Raw genomic sequence first — 17168 nt, forward strand, 5'->3', positions numbered from 1 at the left:
TGACATCTAGAAATGCTGATTGAATGAAAATTTGGAATAGCCTCTTTATAGTACGTATAAAATATTCATATATCAATTCAATTATGCATATAATACTTTACCCATTACACCGCTTTACAGCGAAAATCTATAACATTTAACAAAATGCCTTCTCATTAAAACGATAATAAAAAATATTGCAATAATTCTGTAATTCTTGCAATAATTAGTGCAAAAATAAAGAGCCAAATCACGTACACATCTTCCTGCAACAAGACACAATATTCAGGGTATCGGTCAAAAAACAATATGTGTGGAGTTAAATTCTGACATTTAAATCTACAATCCATAACGTTTGTGGTTAAAATGAAAGAAAAATCAGTAATTGAGCAAGTAAACCATGCACTGTTCAAAACTTTCTCCTTCCCCCGATTTTGCAATAAGGGTAAAGTCATTTGTGTACAAGGGAAAGGCCTAAACTACATAACAAGTTCATCTCTAGCTCAGAAAAATATGCATTATTGGACCATTTTTGGTGCTGTGTGTTTCAGTTCCCATTTTAATAGGATGTTTCGTCATTTCAGTGATATTATGAAGCAAGCTCTCATCTGGGTTGCTTTAGCAGTGTATAGATCTCGTGCTTTTAATGATGTTGTTGCAATAAAATAGCTGGAAGGTATAGAGATTTGAAAGACTTAGTCTGGTCCTGGGCTTAACCACAAAGCAGAAGAATGCACTGGCCCCGCTCTCCACCTTCATTCTGAGTCTTTCCTCACGATATAGCTGCACGCAAACCCTGGATCAAACACCCGTTAAAACCTTCATTCTTTTCATCTTTCTTTTAATTACTGTTTTGCCTTTATTTATCGAACACTGTTGAAAAATGATTTCAAGCAATTTTGGCTAGTTTGATGTCTTCTGGAGCTACTTTACAGTATTTGAAAATGTGACGCACCCAGCACCCTCGATTGCCCTTTGCCACCCTTGTTACCATTTTGAATTGCTTTACCAAAACATTCAGAGTACATAATTGAGCTGTCTGTATATTCAAATGTCTGGATTATACATGTCCCGACATTGATACTTATATTATTTAACCTCCACGAGACACGTGCATACTTCATCTGCAACAGGAAGGCGGGAAAGTGTGATATGAATAGGAGCTAGGTGAAAAGGTCATAGTTTGTCTATATAACAAATTGACACACAATATAACTCAAATACTCATTAACAGAGACATTTTGACATTTGCTGTTATTTTAACGTAATAACTGCATTTCAATTATTTTTTAATCAACATAAATTGAAGGCAGCGCCAGAGATTCATTTATAATGCGTGTTTTTGCATGTGTGCGCATGGCAATCGCGTGACATGAGCTTTAAGGTCGTGTCTCTAAGTGATTACAAAGAATCTTGTAATTCAGAAAGAGGCTGTAGGCAGGTGGGGTTTGTAACTGGGATCCAAAATTATTTGTGGTGGTAACCAAATTCCAGTCTCTCTCTACACACACACACACACACACACAGATGTTGTGCTTTCATGTTTTATAGTGATTTTTCATAGACATACAGTACATGACTTTAATACCGTACAAAGTCTGTATTATATCACCTTATGTAATTTAGTACGATATAATTTATATTTTGAAAATGCCCCCAAAATGTAAAAAAATGTCTGATATTAAAATCTGTGTGGGAACATTTACCACAAACAGACAGTTGTCTCCAAGGGTGAAACCAACACTAAACTACCAAACACAGCAAACAAACTACAACCAGCAACCGAACACAAAAATAATGCAATTTTGAACGTGACTTAAACGATGAAGAAAATTCTCAATAAAGTAAGAGTTAGACTTAGTAAGAGTTTTATAGAACACTGTACAAACTCACATGTGAGGTGAAACACAATTTAAAGGTCCAATGTGTGATTTTTTTGGAAGATCTATTGACAGAAATGCAGTTTATAATATACACAACTATGTCTTCAGAGGTGTATAAAGAGCTTACATAAGGAAGCATTATGTTTTTCTAACCTTAGAATGAGCTAGTTCTATCTTCATACACCGTGGCTCTCCTGTTTCTACAAAAGCCCTAAACGGACAACCTGTACTACAGAGCACGGTTCGTAAATACCTTTTCGTCTTCGGCAAAGAATCGAAAACGTGACGACATCTCTGCCCCAGTGTCAGCCACTGTAGTGCGGTTGGAGGACTGGATTAAGCTGTTGGTTGTAATTCACAACTTCACCGCTAAATTTCATACACTGGACCTTTTAATACCTCAACACAAAAGCTGTTTAAATTATAGAAATTCCAGATTATTATTAGACCAAAATAATTTACTAACCCACGTGTTGTATGACTTTGATTTTGATGTGCAACACAAAAGGAGATATTTTAAAGTAGGGGTGTCACAATATGGTATATTGTCAATAACCGTGATATCACAATCATGCCAAACGTGAAAATTATACACATATCGTAATACTGTAAACTAAGACACTTTAAAAGCCCCACAAAAAGAAACGAAATTAAAGATAAGTTTATCTGATTGCATAATTTATTTATTCACATATCGCAATAATATCGCTACTGCGGAATATTTTTTGTCTACAATAACCATGTAGCGAAAATCGGATATTGTGACTGTCATATTTAATGTACAATGCAGGATCTTTTAATTTGTAGCCATTCCTTTAAGTAAAATCTTTTTTAATGAGTTATGATTAAAAAAAACCAGAATGATCTGTTCACAGATGTGATTACTAAACTGTGTTATTCACACAAAGTGCACACAAAGTTATCGTGTGGTTACAGAAGAACTAAAATATTGTATAAACCTTTGTTATAGGTTTTTGGTGATGTTACATCCCTCTCACAACTCAAAGCCTCTGGCATCATGCATTGTGGTATTTTTTTAATTTGCCCAGTTTCTCACAGAAGAAAGAGTCATGTGAATCTAACAACTATGACAGAGTTTCCTGTAAAATGTAAAAAAACAAAAATGAACTGTTTGACAGAAATGCTAACATCCTTAACTCGCTTCACGATAAAGTCAATTTCGTTTAAAGCAAGTTAACCTTTGCCACAACTTGTTTGCATCCGGTCTTCGCATACCGCTGTTCAGCCGCGGTGTGATAGGCCAGTTCATCCGCCAGTGTCTCTACCTGAGTGTTGTCGGGATAAAACCCCTCGAGCGTCATTTCCTCCAGAAAGCAAAGGATCACATGCTCACGCTCCAGTAGAGAAAGAGGAACAACCTTCACCGCAGGGTCTGTCCACAGCGGATGGATTCCAGACAGGGTGTGCTGAAGCGATTTATGAGCTCCAGCGATCGAGCCGTTTTGCAGGACATGAGCTGTTATTTCCCTTTGGCCCAGACTGCTTAGAAAAACATAAACCACGTTAAGAAACTCATTTTTCTGATCCGGTTTAAGATACGACTTCAGAGCGTCCAGCAGTGGAGGCTGCATTAGTTCCACCTCATCTAGGATGAAGAACGGAATTTGCTCTTCTTCCTCAGCTAGAGTCACTACCTCCGCTATGCGCTTGGCCAGTTTGGAGGCGCAATGTTGAGCTGTTTCCTGCAGGGGGCAGTGGTGCTTGGAAAAATACTGCACCACCAGCTTGTCGCCTATCACGGAACGGAAGTGGCGCGCGAACAGGCGACCCAGGTGGGTTTTCCCCACGCCAGACGGCCCGTGTAAAGACAGGGCGAGGGGTTGCTGGTGGTTGTAGGTGGACAGGTAATCTACCAGGTGGTCCATTAACTCCTCTAGTGCCTCCCGCTGACCGAACACCTCTCTGTGTAATGTCTTTTCCAAACCTTCAAGGTCGTATTTCAAAGTATCATCTTCCAAAATGGCGTTGTAGACCTGGGAGAACGGATTTCGCAAAAGGTCACATGGATACAGGCTTCATCTTTAAGAAAAAACTAAGTTAGACTTTACCTGGAGGAAGATGATGACGCAGAAGAAGATCAGGAAATGTTTTGATCTGTTGCGTTCCTTCTTCGGCTTGAACATGAGAGTGTCATTAGGGAACAGCACACGACGCTTGGTCTTCCTCTTAGGCCTCTTGGGTTGGCCATCTGAGATCATGCAGTTTGAGCCGTTCAGGCCCAGCCTAGCTGAGTTAGAGACGTGATCCGTGAGATGTTTCTTTAGGTATTTCTTCTTGATTCGGATCATGGCTTTAAGCTGTGGGGAGAGTATAGACGTGCTCTGCCTGACTGCCATCTCCTTTTGCTCACCTCTTTCATTTTCAATCTGAGAATCCATTGGAACCTTTTAACCATCCACAATGTCAGAAACACAGAAAACAAGAGATGAAATTGCCCTTTTATTGCAATTTGGCAAATGCTTTCATCCAGATTGTTTTTAACAAGGCATTCTGGGTGTAATCCCTGGGATTACAACCCAATGTGCCAGCAATCTCAAAATCCCACTTAACACATACTTATGAGGAAAATGTACAGCTTCAATGAACTTTGAATAAAAGCATCTGCCAAATGCATGAACGTTAATGACTTTGGCCTTGCTAATGTTCTTCCATCTAAGCTTGAGGAAATCTATTATACTGCACGTGCCAGTGGTTAGCGTGACATTTAGATATATTTCTTGGCAAAAACATGATAATTTGTTATAATTAATAGTTGAATTAACCTTCATATAGATGTGTTTGTAGATGTTAGTGTTAAACCTTTGAACGGCATTGAAAACTTAAGGCTGGGCAAACCAATCTTAAAGGCCATTTTAACCCTAAATCATTCTCATTGATATTAAAATGTTATAAGCAACTTGTGAATGGATTTTAAAATCTTTGCAAAACCATTTAGAATGTGTCAGTGTATATCCACTACCAAACATTTATATTTAATATGAAACAGTTGTTTTTTCATTCAAAATAACTCACAGCACTCCAATTGCAGGTCACATGTCACACAATTTCAACTAATAGTGCATACACAGAATCATGTCAGAATACTCAAAACTGCCTAGTAACCACATCTAACAGCCTACCATTATACCGTCTAAAAATTAACCATGGTTTAACAATCTTTTGAGATTTTATTTGTTATTATTAGTAAATCCATAGTAACCACAAATCAACCGTGTTTTACTACAGTTTTACTACAACCAGGACATCTGTATTAAAACTGGCTATACAAAAACAGCACTAAAACCAACAGTTAATCTTTCTTAGCTGTGACCTTAACATTGGCAAGTACCATTTTTATCCTTAGAAAACATATTTTTTTTACAAACCAAAATTCCAATCAAGTTGGGACATTGTGTAAAATGTAAATAAAAGCAGAATACAGCGACCCATATTTAATTGAATGCACCACAAAGACAATACATTTAAAACTGATCAACTTGATTGTTTTTTGCAAATATTCACTCATTTTGAATTTGATGCCTGCAACATGTTCCAAAAGAGCTGGGACAAGGCCAACAAAATATTTGGAAAGTTGAGGTGTGCTCAAAAAACACCTGTTTGGATCATTCCACAGATGAACTAGTTTATTAGAAACAAAGATTAGGTTTAAAAGGAGCATCCTATAAGGCTCAGTCATTCACAAGCATGGATGTGAACTCCGTGACAACTGCGTGAGCAAAAACTCCAACAGTTTACGAACAACGTTACCCCCACGTGCAATTGCAAGGAATTTAGGAAATATTTAACAATCTCTGCATCTAAGCGACAAGGCCGTAAACCAATGCTGAATTCCTGTGACCTTCGATCCCTCAGGCTGCACTGCATTAAAAACAGACATCATTCTGTAAAGGATATTACCACGTGGGCTCACAAACACTTCTACACATCTACAAGTGCAAGTTAAAACTATACAATGCAAAACGAAAGCGTCGTGTCTTCCGGGCTTAAGAGGAAAAGGACCATCCAAATTGTTATCATGCAAAGTTCAAAAGCCAGGATCTGTGATGGTATGGGGGTGTGTTACTGCCCGCCGCATGGCTAACTTGCACTTCTGTGAAGGCAACATTAATGCAGAAAGGTTCATACAGGTTTTGGAGCAAAATATGCTGCCATCCAAGCAACGTTTTTTTCAGGGACGTCTCTGCTTATTTCAACAAGACAATGCCAAGCCAGATTTGGCACTTGATATAACCGCGTGAGTTTGCAGGAAAAGAGAAATGCAATGGGAAAGAATTCCCCCTCAAAGCTTCAACAATGAGTGCCTTCAGTTCCCAAACACTAATTAAGTGTTGTTAAAAGGAAAGGTGATGTAACACCCCCGTCACAGCTCTTTTGGAGCTTGTTGCAGTCATCAAATTCAACAATAAAGTTGATCAGTTTGAATATTAAATATGTTGTCTTTGTGGTGCATTCAATTAAATATGGGTCAAAAAGAATTTGCAAGTCACTGTATTCTGCTTGTATTTACATGTCCCAACTTCATTGGAATTGGGGTTTGTATTTCAGATCCAAATGAATCAAGCGGCATGCAGGAAAAGCCATCACAAGTTTTCCTAAAATATGATCAATATATGAGTTTGTTTCCTTGTACACATGTAAGGCCAGGAGGGTCGATGTTTTGCATAACTATTAATACACTCACGCTTTGCATTACAGCATCAGGAAGCTGATGGACATGTACCACACAGTGCACATACAGTTAATATTTAATCAAATGTTGCTTGTTTTTGAAATACACATAGCAGGCAACTTTAGTCCATTAGATGATACACAGGTGTAGTAAATCATATTAACTATTGACATGACCCATAAATGTTTGACAAAAATGTGATAATTAAACACTTCTTGTGAACATTTTAAACAGTATACGCTTTATTATTACTTATTTATGTTTTCAGTGTGCTTTTGCTATCTTTCGAATAAATAACACTTGCTTTGCTAGCTCAGTTATGCAAAAGTAACCATGCAAATGGTTCTGTTCCACTGCTTCAATGACATAAATAAAGAATATGAGAGACAACGATCTGTAAACATGGGAACACATGCAAAAGAATATCATTTTGATGCATTTTTATAAACATCAATGTTTGCAGAAAAGTGTGGTCGGCTGCAACATCATCATCATCATCATGTGTGACAACACATTCAACATAGACGTAAAGCACATTGCTTACACTAAACAACAACAAAAACAGGGTCTCGTAAGCTGAGGTGGACTGCTACCTTTAATGTTGCATTGGGCTGTCCGTCTTCCTTGCTTCCACGTGCTGGAATGTCAGTTGTTTTCTTTATGAGGATGATCAAGTAGATGATGATATGTCCGTATCTTCTCTGCACACATTCACACCTGCTCACCGAGGTCTCACTTTCATCTCCATCTCTTTATCGCTCCACCCTTTCATTTATCTCTCACATGTCTCATCCTTCTTTTTTCCCAGTGTCATGTGAAAATATGCAAAACCGGATTTATGAGGCGGAGATAAGAAGAATATGTTTAGTGAAAAGTTGCAAAAGTAAATGATATGTCGTAAAATATTTTATAAATGAACGAACCTATGTTAAAGTGTTGCTCGCCTGCAAATCAGGTTTACCCCAGAAGTATATACAGAAAAACCCTTTACTTATGGCAAGTTTCCAGTCTAACTTTTCGCTTTTGTACTCCGCATAGATCGTAAACTATTTAAATCGGACGATAAATGTAAAGGTTAGTGTTTGTTATATAAGGTTACGGAAAAAAACGCAGGACCCATTGACCTACTTGTACAATATGCAGTCATGCCTGTTCCAATATGGCGGCGTTGGTTACAAACTATATGTAATCTATGTGTAAGGTTTATTTTTTTATATTCAGGATCTCAAGTTTATTTACTGAAATCATGTAAGATCGAATATAGTGATTCATTTACAACGATTGAGCCTTTATTAGCTGATGTGGTTTCTACAAAAATAGCAAGAGGACTTTATGCAACATCTTGAAGATCGTAAAGGTATTTCTTGGTGAGTGTTTATTAATTTATTGTAAAAGTTTGTTAAAAAATTGTAATACGTTTGTGACATCTGTGAAATTTATTTGTGACATACATTTCTTGTCAGTGTTTTTATCAGTTTACCTTACATCTTATTAGGTGTAAGATTCACAAAATGGTTAATTGATAAACCAATACTGAGAATAAACTGCCATCGCTCTACATTGCTAACAAATTGTCTTAATAACATTTACATAACTCCTCATGTGAAACAGAAAACTGCTTTATTTTGCATTATTTTCAGTCTAATTCAGACGTCATATGCTTATCCCTAACTCGATATTACGCCAGCTCCAGTTGAATATCCATGCTATCCTCCTGCGGGAGCCTGCGGACTGACCGACCATCCCAACTCCAGTTCAGGCAATCCCATCACCAACCAAGTGCAAAGACGGACTAATTGTCACATTAATGTTAAATCTACCATATTTAGTATTTAATGCTAAACTTACATTACATGACAGCAGTTTAAAGTTATAGCTGCCCTCAGTTATTTTATGCCATTACTATTTTCCCTGTGTCTGATATCAGTCACAGAATAAGACAAAATTAGACCTTAACAGTTTCAACATAAATCACACCTTAAAAGCTCTCCCTATTATTCATAAACATTTACTGAGGAAAGTTTTAATCAAAGTCACTAAGTGCAGTGGTGACACATGAAAGGGGACCTGACCTTTGGTTTCTCCCAAGATTTTTTCTCCATTTATTTACCTTTGGAGTTACGGTTCCACGCGACAGGGTGGTGTTGGCTTGCTCACCAGGAGACTGCCTATATTATTTATTATTATTTATTAGAATGATATTGCTTGTTCTCATAACACCATGCACTGTGATGTGTTTTACCTTATCTGTTTTTTCTGTTTTCTTATTTTCTCCTGTAAAGCTGTTTTGAAACAAAGCACATTGTTAAAAGCGCTTTATAAATAAAATTGAATTCACTAATTATTCATAAGTGTCTTCTTGCTGGAAGAACACCTTTTTTGAGCTATAAGACCAAACATCCCGCAGAGATCACAAACAGATAAAGGTCACAGTTCTTCAAAGGTCAACTGGGGGATTTGTTTTACAAAGTTTGGGTTTGTTTGTACTTAAAAATAAATCACCAATGCAATGCCGTGACTGGACATGCTTTTGTTTTTTGTTTCTATAGTAATATAAGAAACGGGCAGTGTCTACAGTACAGACCTGCCTACTTTTGTGATTAACAACTCCACCTTAATTTCAGATTATGTCAGCATATGTCATAGAGACATCTTTAAATAAACCTAGCAACCTGCTGACTTTTGTGTATGTTTATGTTTGCTTTCGAATGCTGGAGAATAAGATTAAAAAAACGTTACCAGAAATGCATTGTGTATGTGTGTTTGGTTTTCTAAGACAGTATAAAAAATGAGCTTTTTATTAAAAGGGAATATTTGATCACTGGCGTATTTGATCTTTGTAGACCATGTAATGTACTTAAATTTCAATCTTTTTCGATCTGAACCATAACTCTTATCAAAATCAAATCTACATCAAATACACAAGTGTCTGTAAATAATGCATATTAAACACAAACCACTTCCTTAAAATATTTTTTTTTTTTATTAATTTAATTATCTTAAAGAAAAACATCACAACATTCTGTTAGATTTATTGTAAAACACAAATATAAATAAAACATAAACGTAAATTAAACGTTTCGTTGTAAAACAACACAAAAAATGGTGGTTCTGATTATAAATTTAGTATATGTAAAGATATTTTATTTAATTTTTTATGTTTCAAAAAATGGTTTTATATTAGCTACACAATAAAAAAAAAATATAATATTTATATAAATTAATTTGTAAATAAAGAAAATATCTGATCAAGAGGTGCTCGTGTGTCTGTAGAGGTACTAATAAAAACCCAGAACTAGAATATAAATATACTATGCAAGATAACTCTTTTTTTGCCCTCATGTTTTAAATATCTCAAACCTTTTCTCATATACAATTTAATTTGCGGCCCAAGACCTGGTGGATTTGTGACCCTGGTCCTGCCCTTATTTGACATTGATAACAGGTGTGGGGCATTACTCATGCACTGTAAAGTAGACATCAGGTCTCATGGTATGTGGGAGTATTGCTGACTAGCTTGTGGTTTGTTTGTGGTGAGTGATGTTGGCATTGACCTCACTGGACACTTGTACACTAAAGAGAGGGATTCTGATTTGTTATGTCGCCTATTTACACTACATGTTGAGTAAGAAACACATGTGATGTATTTATTTCTCTGTACCTTTCAAAACTAACCGAGACATTGTTCAATACATAAATAAACAACAGTAGATAAGACAAAATACGGCTTTTATTTTCATATTTGCTAATGTAGCAAAGAAACAGATAGCAAAACAGGGACAGACAGCATTCTAATGATGAAACAAAGAGTTACTTGATTTTTGGGAAAAACTCTGTAAGAACATGGTAAAAGTTGGCAGATATTTTTAAATCATAAAATATTTTTTTTACACTCATGTATGTGAGTGGATAGATATGGCATGTTTTAGATTGACTCAGCAGTGAACGCAAATATAAATATACAACTCTCCCTCTCTCTCTCTCTCTCTCTCTCTCACACACACATGGACAGTCAAAACTAATCAGACCTTCACAAAAACAAAGAAAATGAACAGTCAAAACTCTCGCCAGTTCTCACAAAGGACGCAACATGAGCATATCAAACTGGTTGACTGAACCAGACACACACATTTGTTTCACTGCGTTACTGAGGACATCTCATAGACACCTATTCTTTTGAGGCTTCTGTTACAAACCCTAATCCTAAAATCTGAACCACAAATCTGTTGCCATATTTAAAGTAAAATCTGATTTCGGAAATATATGAGAAAACCACATTAAATGTCCTCAGAAGTCTTGATATATTTCAAAATATTAGTAACAATGTTATAAAAAAAGGCCCGCACCAACCATCCAAACCACTACATAATAAATGCACGCACGCACACACAGACGTACATATGTTCACATTCTTTTGTCTCTTACACAAGTAACACATTACAAAAGCAAAGAAACAATGACATATAGTTATTTTAGTAGACAAACACACAATGACCTGGCAAATCCGAAATAGTTACACAAATATACACATTGCTACTGTTATTCCCTCTTTGTAATGGTTTAAACGATTCGCCTCACCCCTAAAGCCTTGGCCATGCGATATGACGCACATGAGCACGAGCTACAAAAAACAAAGGCAAAGTTCTATCTTATAAACGTGATGGGGCCTTATGACATCATAGTTTGCCATTTATCCCAAACCATCTGCATCTTCAAAGCACTGATGATCAGTTAAAACAAACAAGTATCTTTCTACAACACATTAAAATCATCACAATCCACAATTAGACGTCTTATTTTGACAATTGTGATGTACAGTATTTGTCTGTGGATATCTGACGTAATGCAGAGCATTATACACTAGTTTGTGATTCCCCTTAAAAAACTTTATCCTTTGTGCTATATGTTCTATATTTATACTTTTTAAAAAATATTGACTGTTGATTTCTCCATTCAGAAAACTCCAGTTACATTGCACATTTCCTCCTGGCCAAGCATTTTTTTTTTATGACAAACTTAACTTCCTTTAATTAAGTTCACCACATCCTGTAATGTCAGGTCATGTCTATTACATGTCATTTCATTTCGCTGTTTGTTTTGTCATCCATACAAGGCAAGGGTGTTCTAAGAGGCTCTTGTACTTTTCCATTGCATCAGCAGCACATTATTGAAGCCTGGCAAAGTTTGAGAGTGAAATTTTGAGACACAACGCCATCTGGTGGTCGGGCAGGGTAGTGTCTACTGCACAACACTTCTGCTGTGTGCTTATTCACATACCCTGGAAATATGAACTTTTTTTGTAATTGTTTCGAGACAAAAGTATGAAAATGCTAAAACATATTCTAACACATAACACAAGTGACCTTTGTTACTCCTACAGTACATGCATTTCATTCGATATGATTTATTTATATATTTATTTTCTTTTTTATAATTAATTTATTAATTCAGTGTAGCGACAAAAACTCCTCCCTCACACAGTAAGTTGTGGGTAGTATCAGCTGTCAACAGTGTTCATGAATCTGCACTTCAGAACCGCTGAGGTACTTTCAGTGGCTTAAATGGATACAGTAATATTTGCCAAAATCTCACCCGATAAGCACTATTTTCATCTTAATCCTACCACTAGACCTAACCCAAACCCAAGATGTTGCAAGATTTTGGCCGTTGCTGTATCCCATCTAGCCCTTACCCAGGAACTTTAAGGATACTTATTTTATCATACTATGATTTGAAACAGGACTGACTTTAACTTTGAATATTTCTGAAAAAATATATTATGGGAGTTGGGACATTTCCATTTATGCATTTGGCAGACGCATTTATCCAAAGCATTTGTATCCGAGTATGTGCAATCCCTAGTATCGAACCCATGACCTTTGTGTTGCTTGCACCATGCTCTAGCCACAGAGCTACAGGAAAGCAAAAACAAAGGGACATTGGTTACAAGATGTTTTTTTAGATCACCCTAATAGTAAAAGTTTCATCTGACAGACGCGTCTTTGGCCTGTATCATGAAGCGAGGTGCACAAACACTGAGTAAGTTTTGAGTTGACAAAACCACACAACCCCAACCTGGATTGGATCAGGTTCAGCTGTAGCACAACGCTTGGTTTAAACTTGCTCTGTCAACTCCGATTTGATCCAGAGTTCGGGAGGCGCGTGCACCCGAAATTGTGACACGTGCGGCAAACAGCCAATCACACGGAACATGGAAAGGATCAGCAGTTTGATTAGGCTTCTTCGGCGCCGCAAGATCCGACAGGGGGTGACATCATAAGACCGCGAGAGCCATTCTAAACACCATAAAATGTTTGGTTTTGAATCGCTCTCGCGGTACTTTGATGTCATCCTCCTGTGGGATCTTGCGGTGCCGCATCAAGTCGAACAAGCCAATTTGACTTCTCGCGAGTGTCATCGGAGTTTTCTGTTGAAGATAACGAGATCGTTATGAAAAATGTCATTAATTGTAACATATTTACTTCATTACTTAAAATGCTTTATATATTAAAGTTTGCTTTTAAACGAACGTGGTTATGTTAATTTAAATGCTATGTTTAATATGAATTCATAATTATTATTTATCCACTGACATAAGAATGATATTAACCTATTTTAAATTATAATCAATAAATGTAAATATACAATACAAATATTAGCAGCAAAATATTTTCCCTAGCTCTTACATCTGATCAAAACTTTTTTTGGGAGCAGAGATAGGAGGGGGTTGCTGCCAGAGCGTCAGATGTACGTCACTTTCTCTCAGCTGATTGGTTCAGTTTTGGTTTGCGTTGTCTAACTCAAAATTAAAACCTGCTCCAGAGCAGGTTAGAAGTGTAGCCGAAGATACCATGCAACAAAAGTTAACTTCAAGGTCTGTGTTTGTTTATTGGTCTGTGATATTACAGTTTATATTAAGTCAATGTTAACCTTTTACTTTAAAATAAATTGTAATAAAACTATCTTCTCTACAGGGACTCTGTTGTTATTGATTCTTTGCTGCAGGTTGTTATTGATTCTTTGGGCCACATAACATTTGTTGTTGCCATTGAAACCGCCTATAAATGTAAACATTTTTGTGGAATCTCATGAAGATGTGATTTTAATAGAGAAAGATGTTTTTACAGAAATTAAATGTATGCATGATATGTACTCAGGTTTATAATAGAGAAAAAGAAACAAAAGTAATTTTTTACACATAAATATATTACTGTCAAATGATTAATCGCCGTTAACTGCATCAAGAATAAATGTTTGTGTTTACATAATATATTAATAAACATTCATATATATCGTTTACGTTAATATAAATTATAACATGTAAATATTTCCTTAATATGTATACATGTAAGTGTATGCGTTTATAAATACAAAAAATCTAATGTAAACACGAACTTATATTTTGGATGCGATTAATCGCAATAAATCGTTTGACAGCCCTTATTAAGAATAATCCGAATATTAAGAATTTGGTCTGCCAAATAATAGGTCTGTTGCCAAGTGACTTTTCACATTAATATAATGTGCGATTTAACAGTAAAGTATCTTAAACTGTACAGTCGAAAGCTCCCATTTTATAATGTAGACTTTAAATGAAAATGTATATATAAAGTCAAATCCTGTTTGTTTCTTGTTCAAATGTAGTTGACATTTGATGGAAAGTTATGGCTATAGTGTTGTATTTAAAATCAAAATTTTTTGTTCACTTCGAAGAGAATGATAATAGTAGCCGTAACTGCCAGAATCGCCACTACACTCATGATACAAGCTTTGCACATGGGTGTCCGCAGTACTGTAATCAGCAGAGATCTCTCTCTGATGCCATCTTGCTGTGCACCGATGGGGGTCCCGACATCCAGAGTTTGACTGATGGTCCGCGGTACAGCCGGCTGGGAGCTGGCTGCTCTCTTCACCTGCAGTTTGCCTTTACTTCGGTTAAAACGGATGCTGTAGACCTGTTGCATTGTAGCCGGCAGGTAGGACAGCACCATGGAGTCATTTGCGAGCTTCGGAAGACCCAGGTCGGGTAACGGGGTGTATGCTCGGCACAGAGGACACTGGATGGTGTTGGGTTGAGGGGACTTCACGTTCATCCGGGCGAGGCACTCCAGGCAGAAGGTGTGCTTGCATTGGAGCACCTTAGGTGTGTTGAAGACATTGTTGAACTGGCAGAAACAGACGACACACTCCAGATCAGGGGTTTCTTCATCATCCAGGCCAGGTTTTTGGGGGTCACAGATGTCGTTGGAGTCAGGCTCCATGACCAAGGGAGGATGTGAGAAAAAGGAAACTCAATGGGCATCTTCAACGTCCATGTTGATGTGGCACACCTGGAGATGAACAAGAACAGATTAGTGATTTGAAATTGCAGTGGCGAACCTTCTTTCTGGTTGTCAATACAAAACAATCTTAAAACAAGATATATTTTTTAAGAGATATATAGTTCACTTAATAATTTATTCACCCTAATGTTGTTAAACCTGTATGTGACACTTTCCTTCTGTCGAGCACAAAAGGAGATATTTTGAGACATGGTTGGTTTTATGTCCATATACAGAATTGAAGTCAATGGAGGCCAATGTTGTTTGGTTTTGAAAATATTGTCTTTTGTTCTTCATTTAAAATAACCCATACAGTTTTGGATTGACACGAGGGTGAGAAATTCAGTTTCCCAGTAGTTTACCAGTGGGGCAAGAAAAATAATTTTTAAGAAAAAAGAATATAATTTTTCTTACCTCATTGGCAAGCATCTATTTTCTTGTTTAAAGCATTTTTTCTGTAAAAATGTTTAGAATACTGGTGTCTCCAGCAATCAAGTAGAACTACACCATCTGCTTGCAAAAGGCATTTTCGTCCATCTATGGCCAGCCGGAAATATCAATTTATTCAAAAGCAACGTATTAAAAATAGCAAAGATTTTCAACACACATCAATGCAGCAGAATGAAGAATATGGCGGGCAGAAAGTATAGAGTTATTTGCCGTAGCAAGCATGCTGTGGATGTGTTTTTAAACAGATTTGCCTTGGAAATGCTTACAGGTTTCTATCAAAGCTATGCAAAGCAGCAGAAGGTCATCCCATTGCTGGCACAAATAACACGGGCAGAAAGATTCAATGACTTTATTAGAGGTTCATTAGACGACCTTTGAGTTTAGCCTCAGTCCATCATACAGTATGCTGCATTAAAATATTGAGAAATGCCAAATACCCCTGACATCAGTTTGGATAAAAGAGTGTGCTAGATTAATAAATATAATGTAGTTTTATTACAAAGAAATATTGTGTTTAGGTTCTAAAAATTGTATCGTGCCATTTTGGTCTAATGAATCCCTTTCAATTTTGCCTTCAAGTTGTGAAAATATCAAAATATACTCCTTCATTTTATTAATTTTTTTCATTTTATTTATGTATTATTATTTTGGTGTTGTTGTTCCTGTATCTAAGTTGGTAGAACACTTAAATGTATAAAATGTAATACAAATGATATTTATCAGTTGTTTACTAATAAAATTCATAAGAAGGTTGACCAAATTTTGCATTTATCCTCTCTTTAAACATGTTCAACTCTGTTATCCCACGTTCAACCTATAACTTTTCCAATGCAAGTTTTTAAAATCTGATCTTTACATGCACGAGTATCAGCCGAATATTTTCAAAAATATTTAGGATTTTTTTTACATCAAACGATTTCATAATGCAACTCATACATGTTGACACAGTTTAAAGACAGTACATGACTATCAAAATTGATGTCTGAATACACACCGTAACTAGACATCACTATAATATATCAATATACAATGTTAAATCCAAAATGACTCACCCATTTTCTGCACAGGTGTATTTCCCGGTCGACAGCAGTTCTCTTCTTTGAGACAGAAGTGATTTCTTTGCTGTCAACTCGCTTCTTCACACCGTCTCCCTGTACATCTGCAGGCTACGTCTTCCCTTGTACATCTACCAAACTTTCCCTTGCATGATTTACATAAAAAAACAAAACAAATACTCAACTATTTTTGACCGTGTTTTTTAGTCTCCCTCTTCACTGCTGTATTGCAAAGAATGGCAAGATTTGAATATTGGATGAGCAGGCAGGAGGAAACGCAGAGCGTGTAGTCAAATACAGGCCAGCCGTGTAAACTCGCCAGGCAGAGAAGAGAAACAGAAAGAATTTTTAGAAAACAAAATGCTTATTAGGTCAAAATAAAGTCAAAAGGTTCACTTTAGTAAGTGAAGAAGATGCCAAAAACCTCTTCTCTAAATAAGTTTTTGAAAATGGCCTTATAAGAAAAGTACTACCGTGATATGATGATGTACCATGTTCACGTAACATGAACGTCACACGGTAATTCCTAAAGAATACCATGGCATCAACACGGTACTTGCCCATACCAACCCAATTGTGTTTCTTTAAATCCAATAATATATAATGTATTATAAAATTATCGATAAGTTAAGGCATGGTTTGCAACAAAGCATACAGTAGCACTTTACTTTTTAGTTAGTTTAAGATGCAAACATGATTCTGCAGAAGTTTCCATTTCCTGTTGTGTTGGTATGCAAAACAAAACAGATCCGAGAACATCCCCCCTTCATTAAACTGAATTTATATAATA

The 17168-nt window shown here is 36.4% G+C and overlaps 2 protein-coding genes across 2 annotated transcripts; both read right to left on the bottom strand.

The window, feature by feature from the left end:
• Positions 1 to 1641: 1641 nt before the first annotated feature.
• Positions 1642 to 7273, bottom strand: tor4ab (torsin family 4, member Ab). Its single transcript, XM_056746529.1, has 3 exons — positions 7146 to 7273; positions 3932 to 4267; positions 1642 to 3856 (listed from the first exon to the last, which is right to left on the bottom strand). The coding sequence occupies exons 2-3, from the start codon at positions 4259 to 4261 to the stop codon at positions 3047 to 3049; spliced, it is 1140 nt and encodes a 379-aa protein (XP_056602507.1). The 5' UTR covers positions 4262 to 4267; positions 7146 to 7273; the 3' UTR covers positions 1642 to 3046.
• A 2909-nt stretch (positions 7274 to 10182) lies between these two features.
• Positions 10183 to 16546, bottom strand: LOC130419695 (RING finger protein 225). Its single transcript, XM_056746603.1, has 2 exons — positions 16376 to 16546; positions 10183 to 14882 (listed from the first exon to the last, which is right to left on the bottom strand). The coding sequence occupies exon 2, from the start codon at positions 14811 to 14813 to the stop codon at positions 14241 to 14243; it is 573 nt and encodes a 190-aa protein (XP_056602581.1). The 5' UTR covers positions 14814 to 14882; positions 16376 to 16546; the 3' UTR covers positions 10183 to 14240.
• Between the last annotated feature and the right edge of the window lie 622 nt (positions 16547 to 17168).

The sequence above is a fragment of the Triplophysa dalaica genome, chromosome 4, assembly GCF_015846415.1.
Source record: "Triplophysa dalaica isolate WHDGS20190420 chromosome 4, ASM1584641v1, whole genome shotgun sequence".
Taxonomy (NCBI): Eukaryota; Metazoa; Chordata; class Actinopteri; order Cypriniformes; family Nemacheilidae; genus Triplophysa; species Triplophysa dalaica.

What these genes read in the sequence shown, in the direction of transcription:
- tor4ab (XM_056746529.1), bottom strand. Translation starts at nt 4,261, where the DNA reads ATGGATTCTCAGATTGAAAATGAAAGAGGTGAGCAAAAGGAGATGGCA. An exon ending in GCGTCATCATCTTCCTCCAG is followed by an intron (nt 3,857 to 3,931) that starts GTAAAGTCTAAC and finishes CCGTTCTCCCAG; the next exon opens with GTCTACAACGCCATTTTGGA.
- LOC130419695 (XM_056746603.1), bottom strand. Translation starts at nt 14,813, where the DNA reads ATGGAGCCTGACTCCAACGACATCTGTGACCCCCAAAAACCTGGCCTG.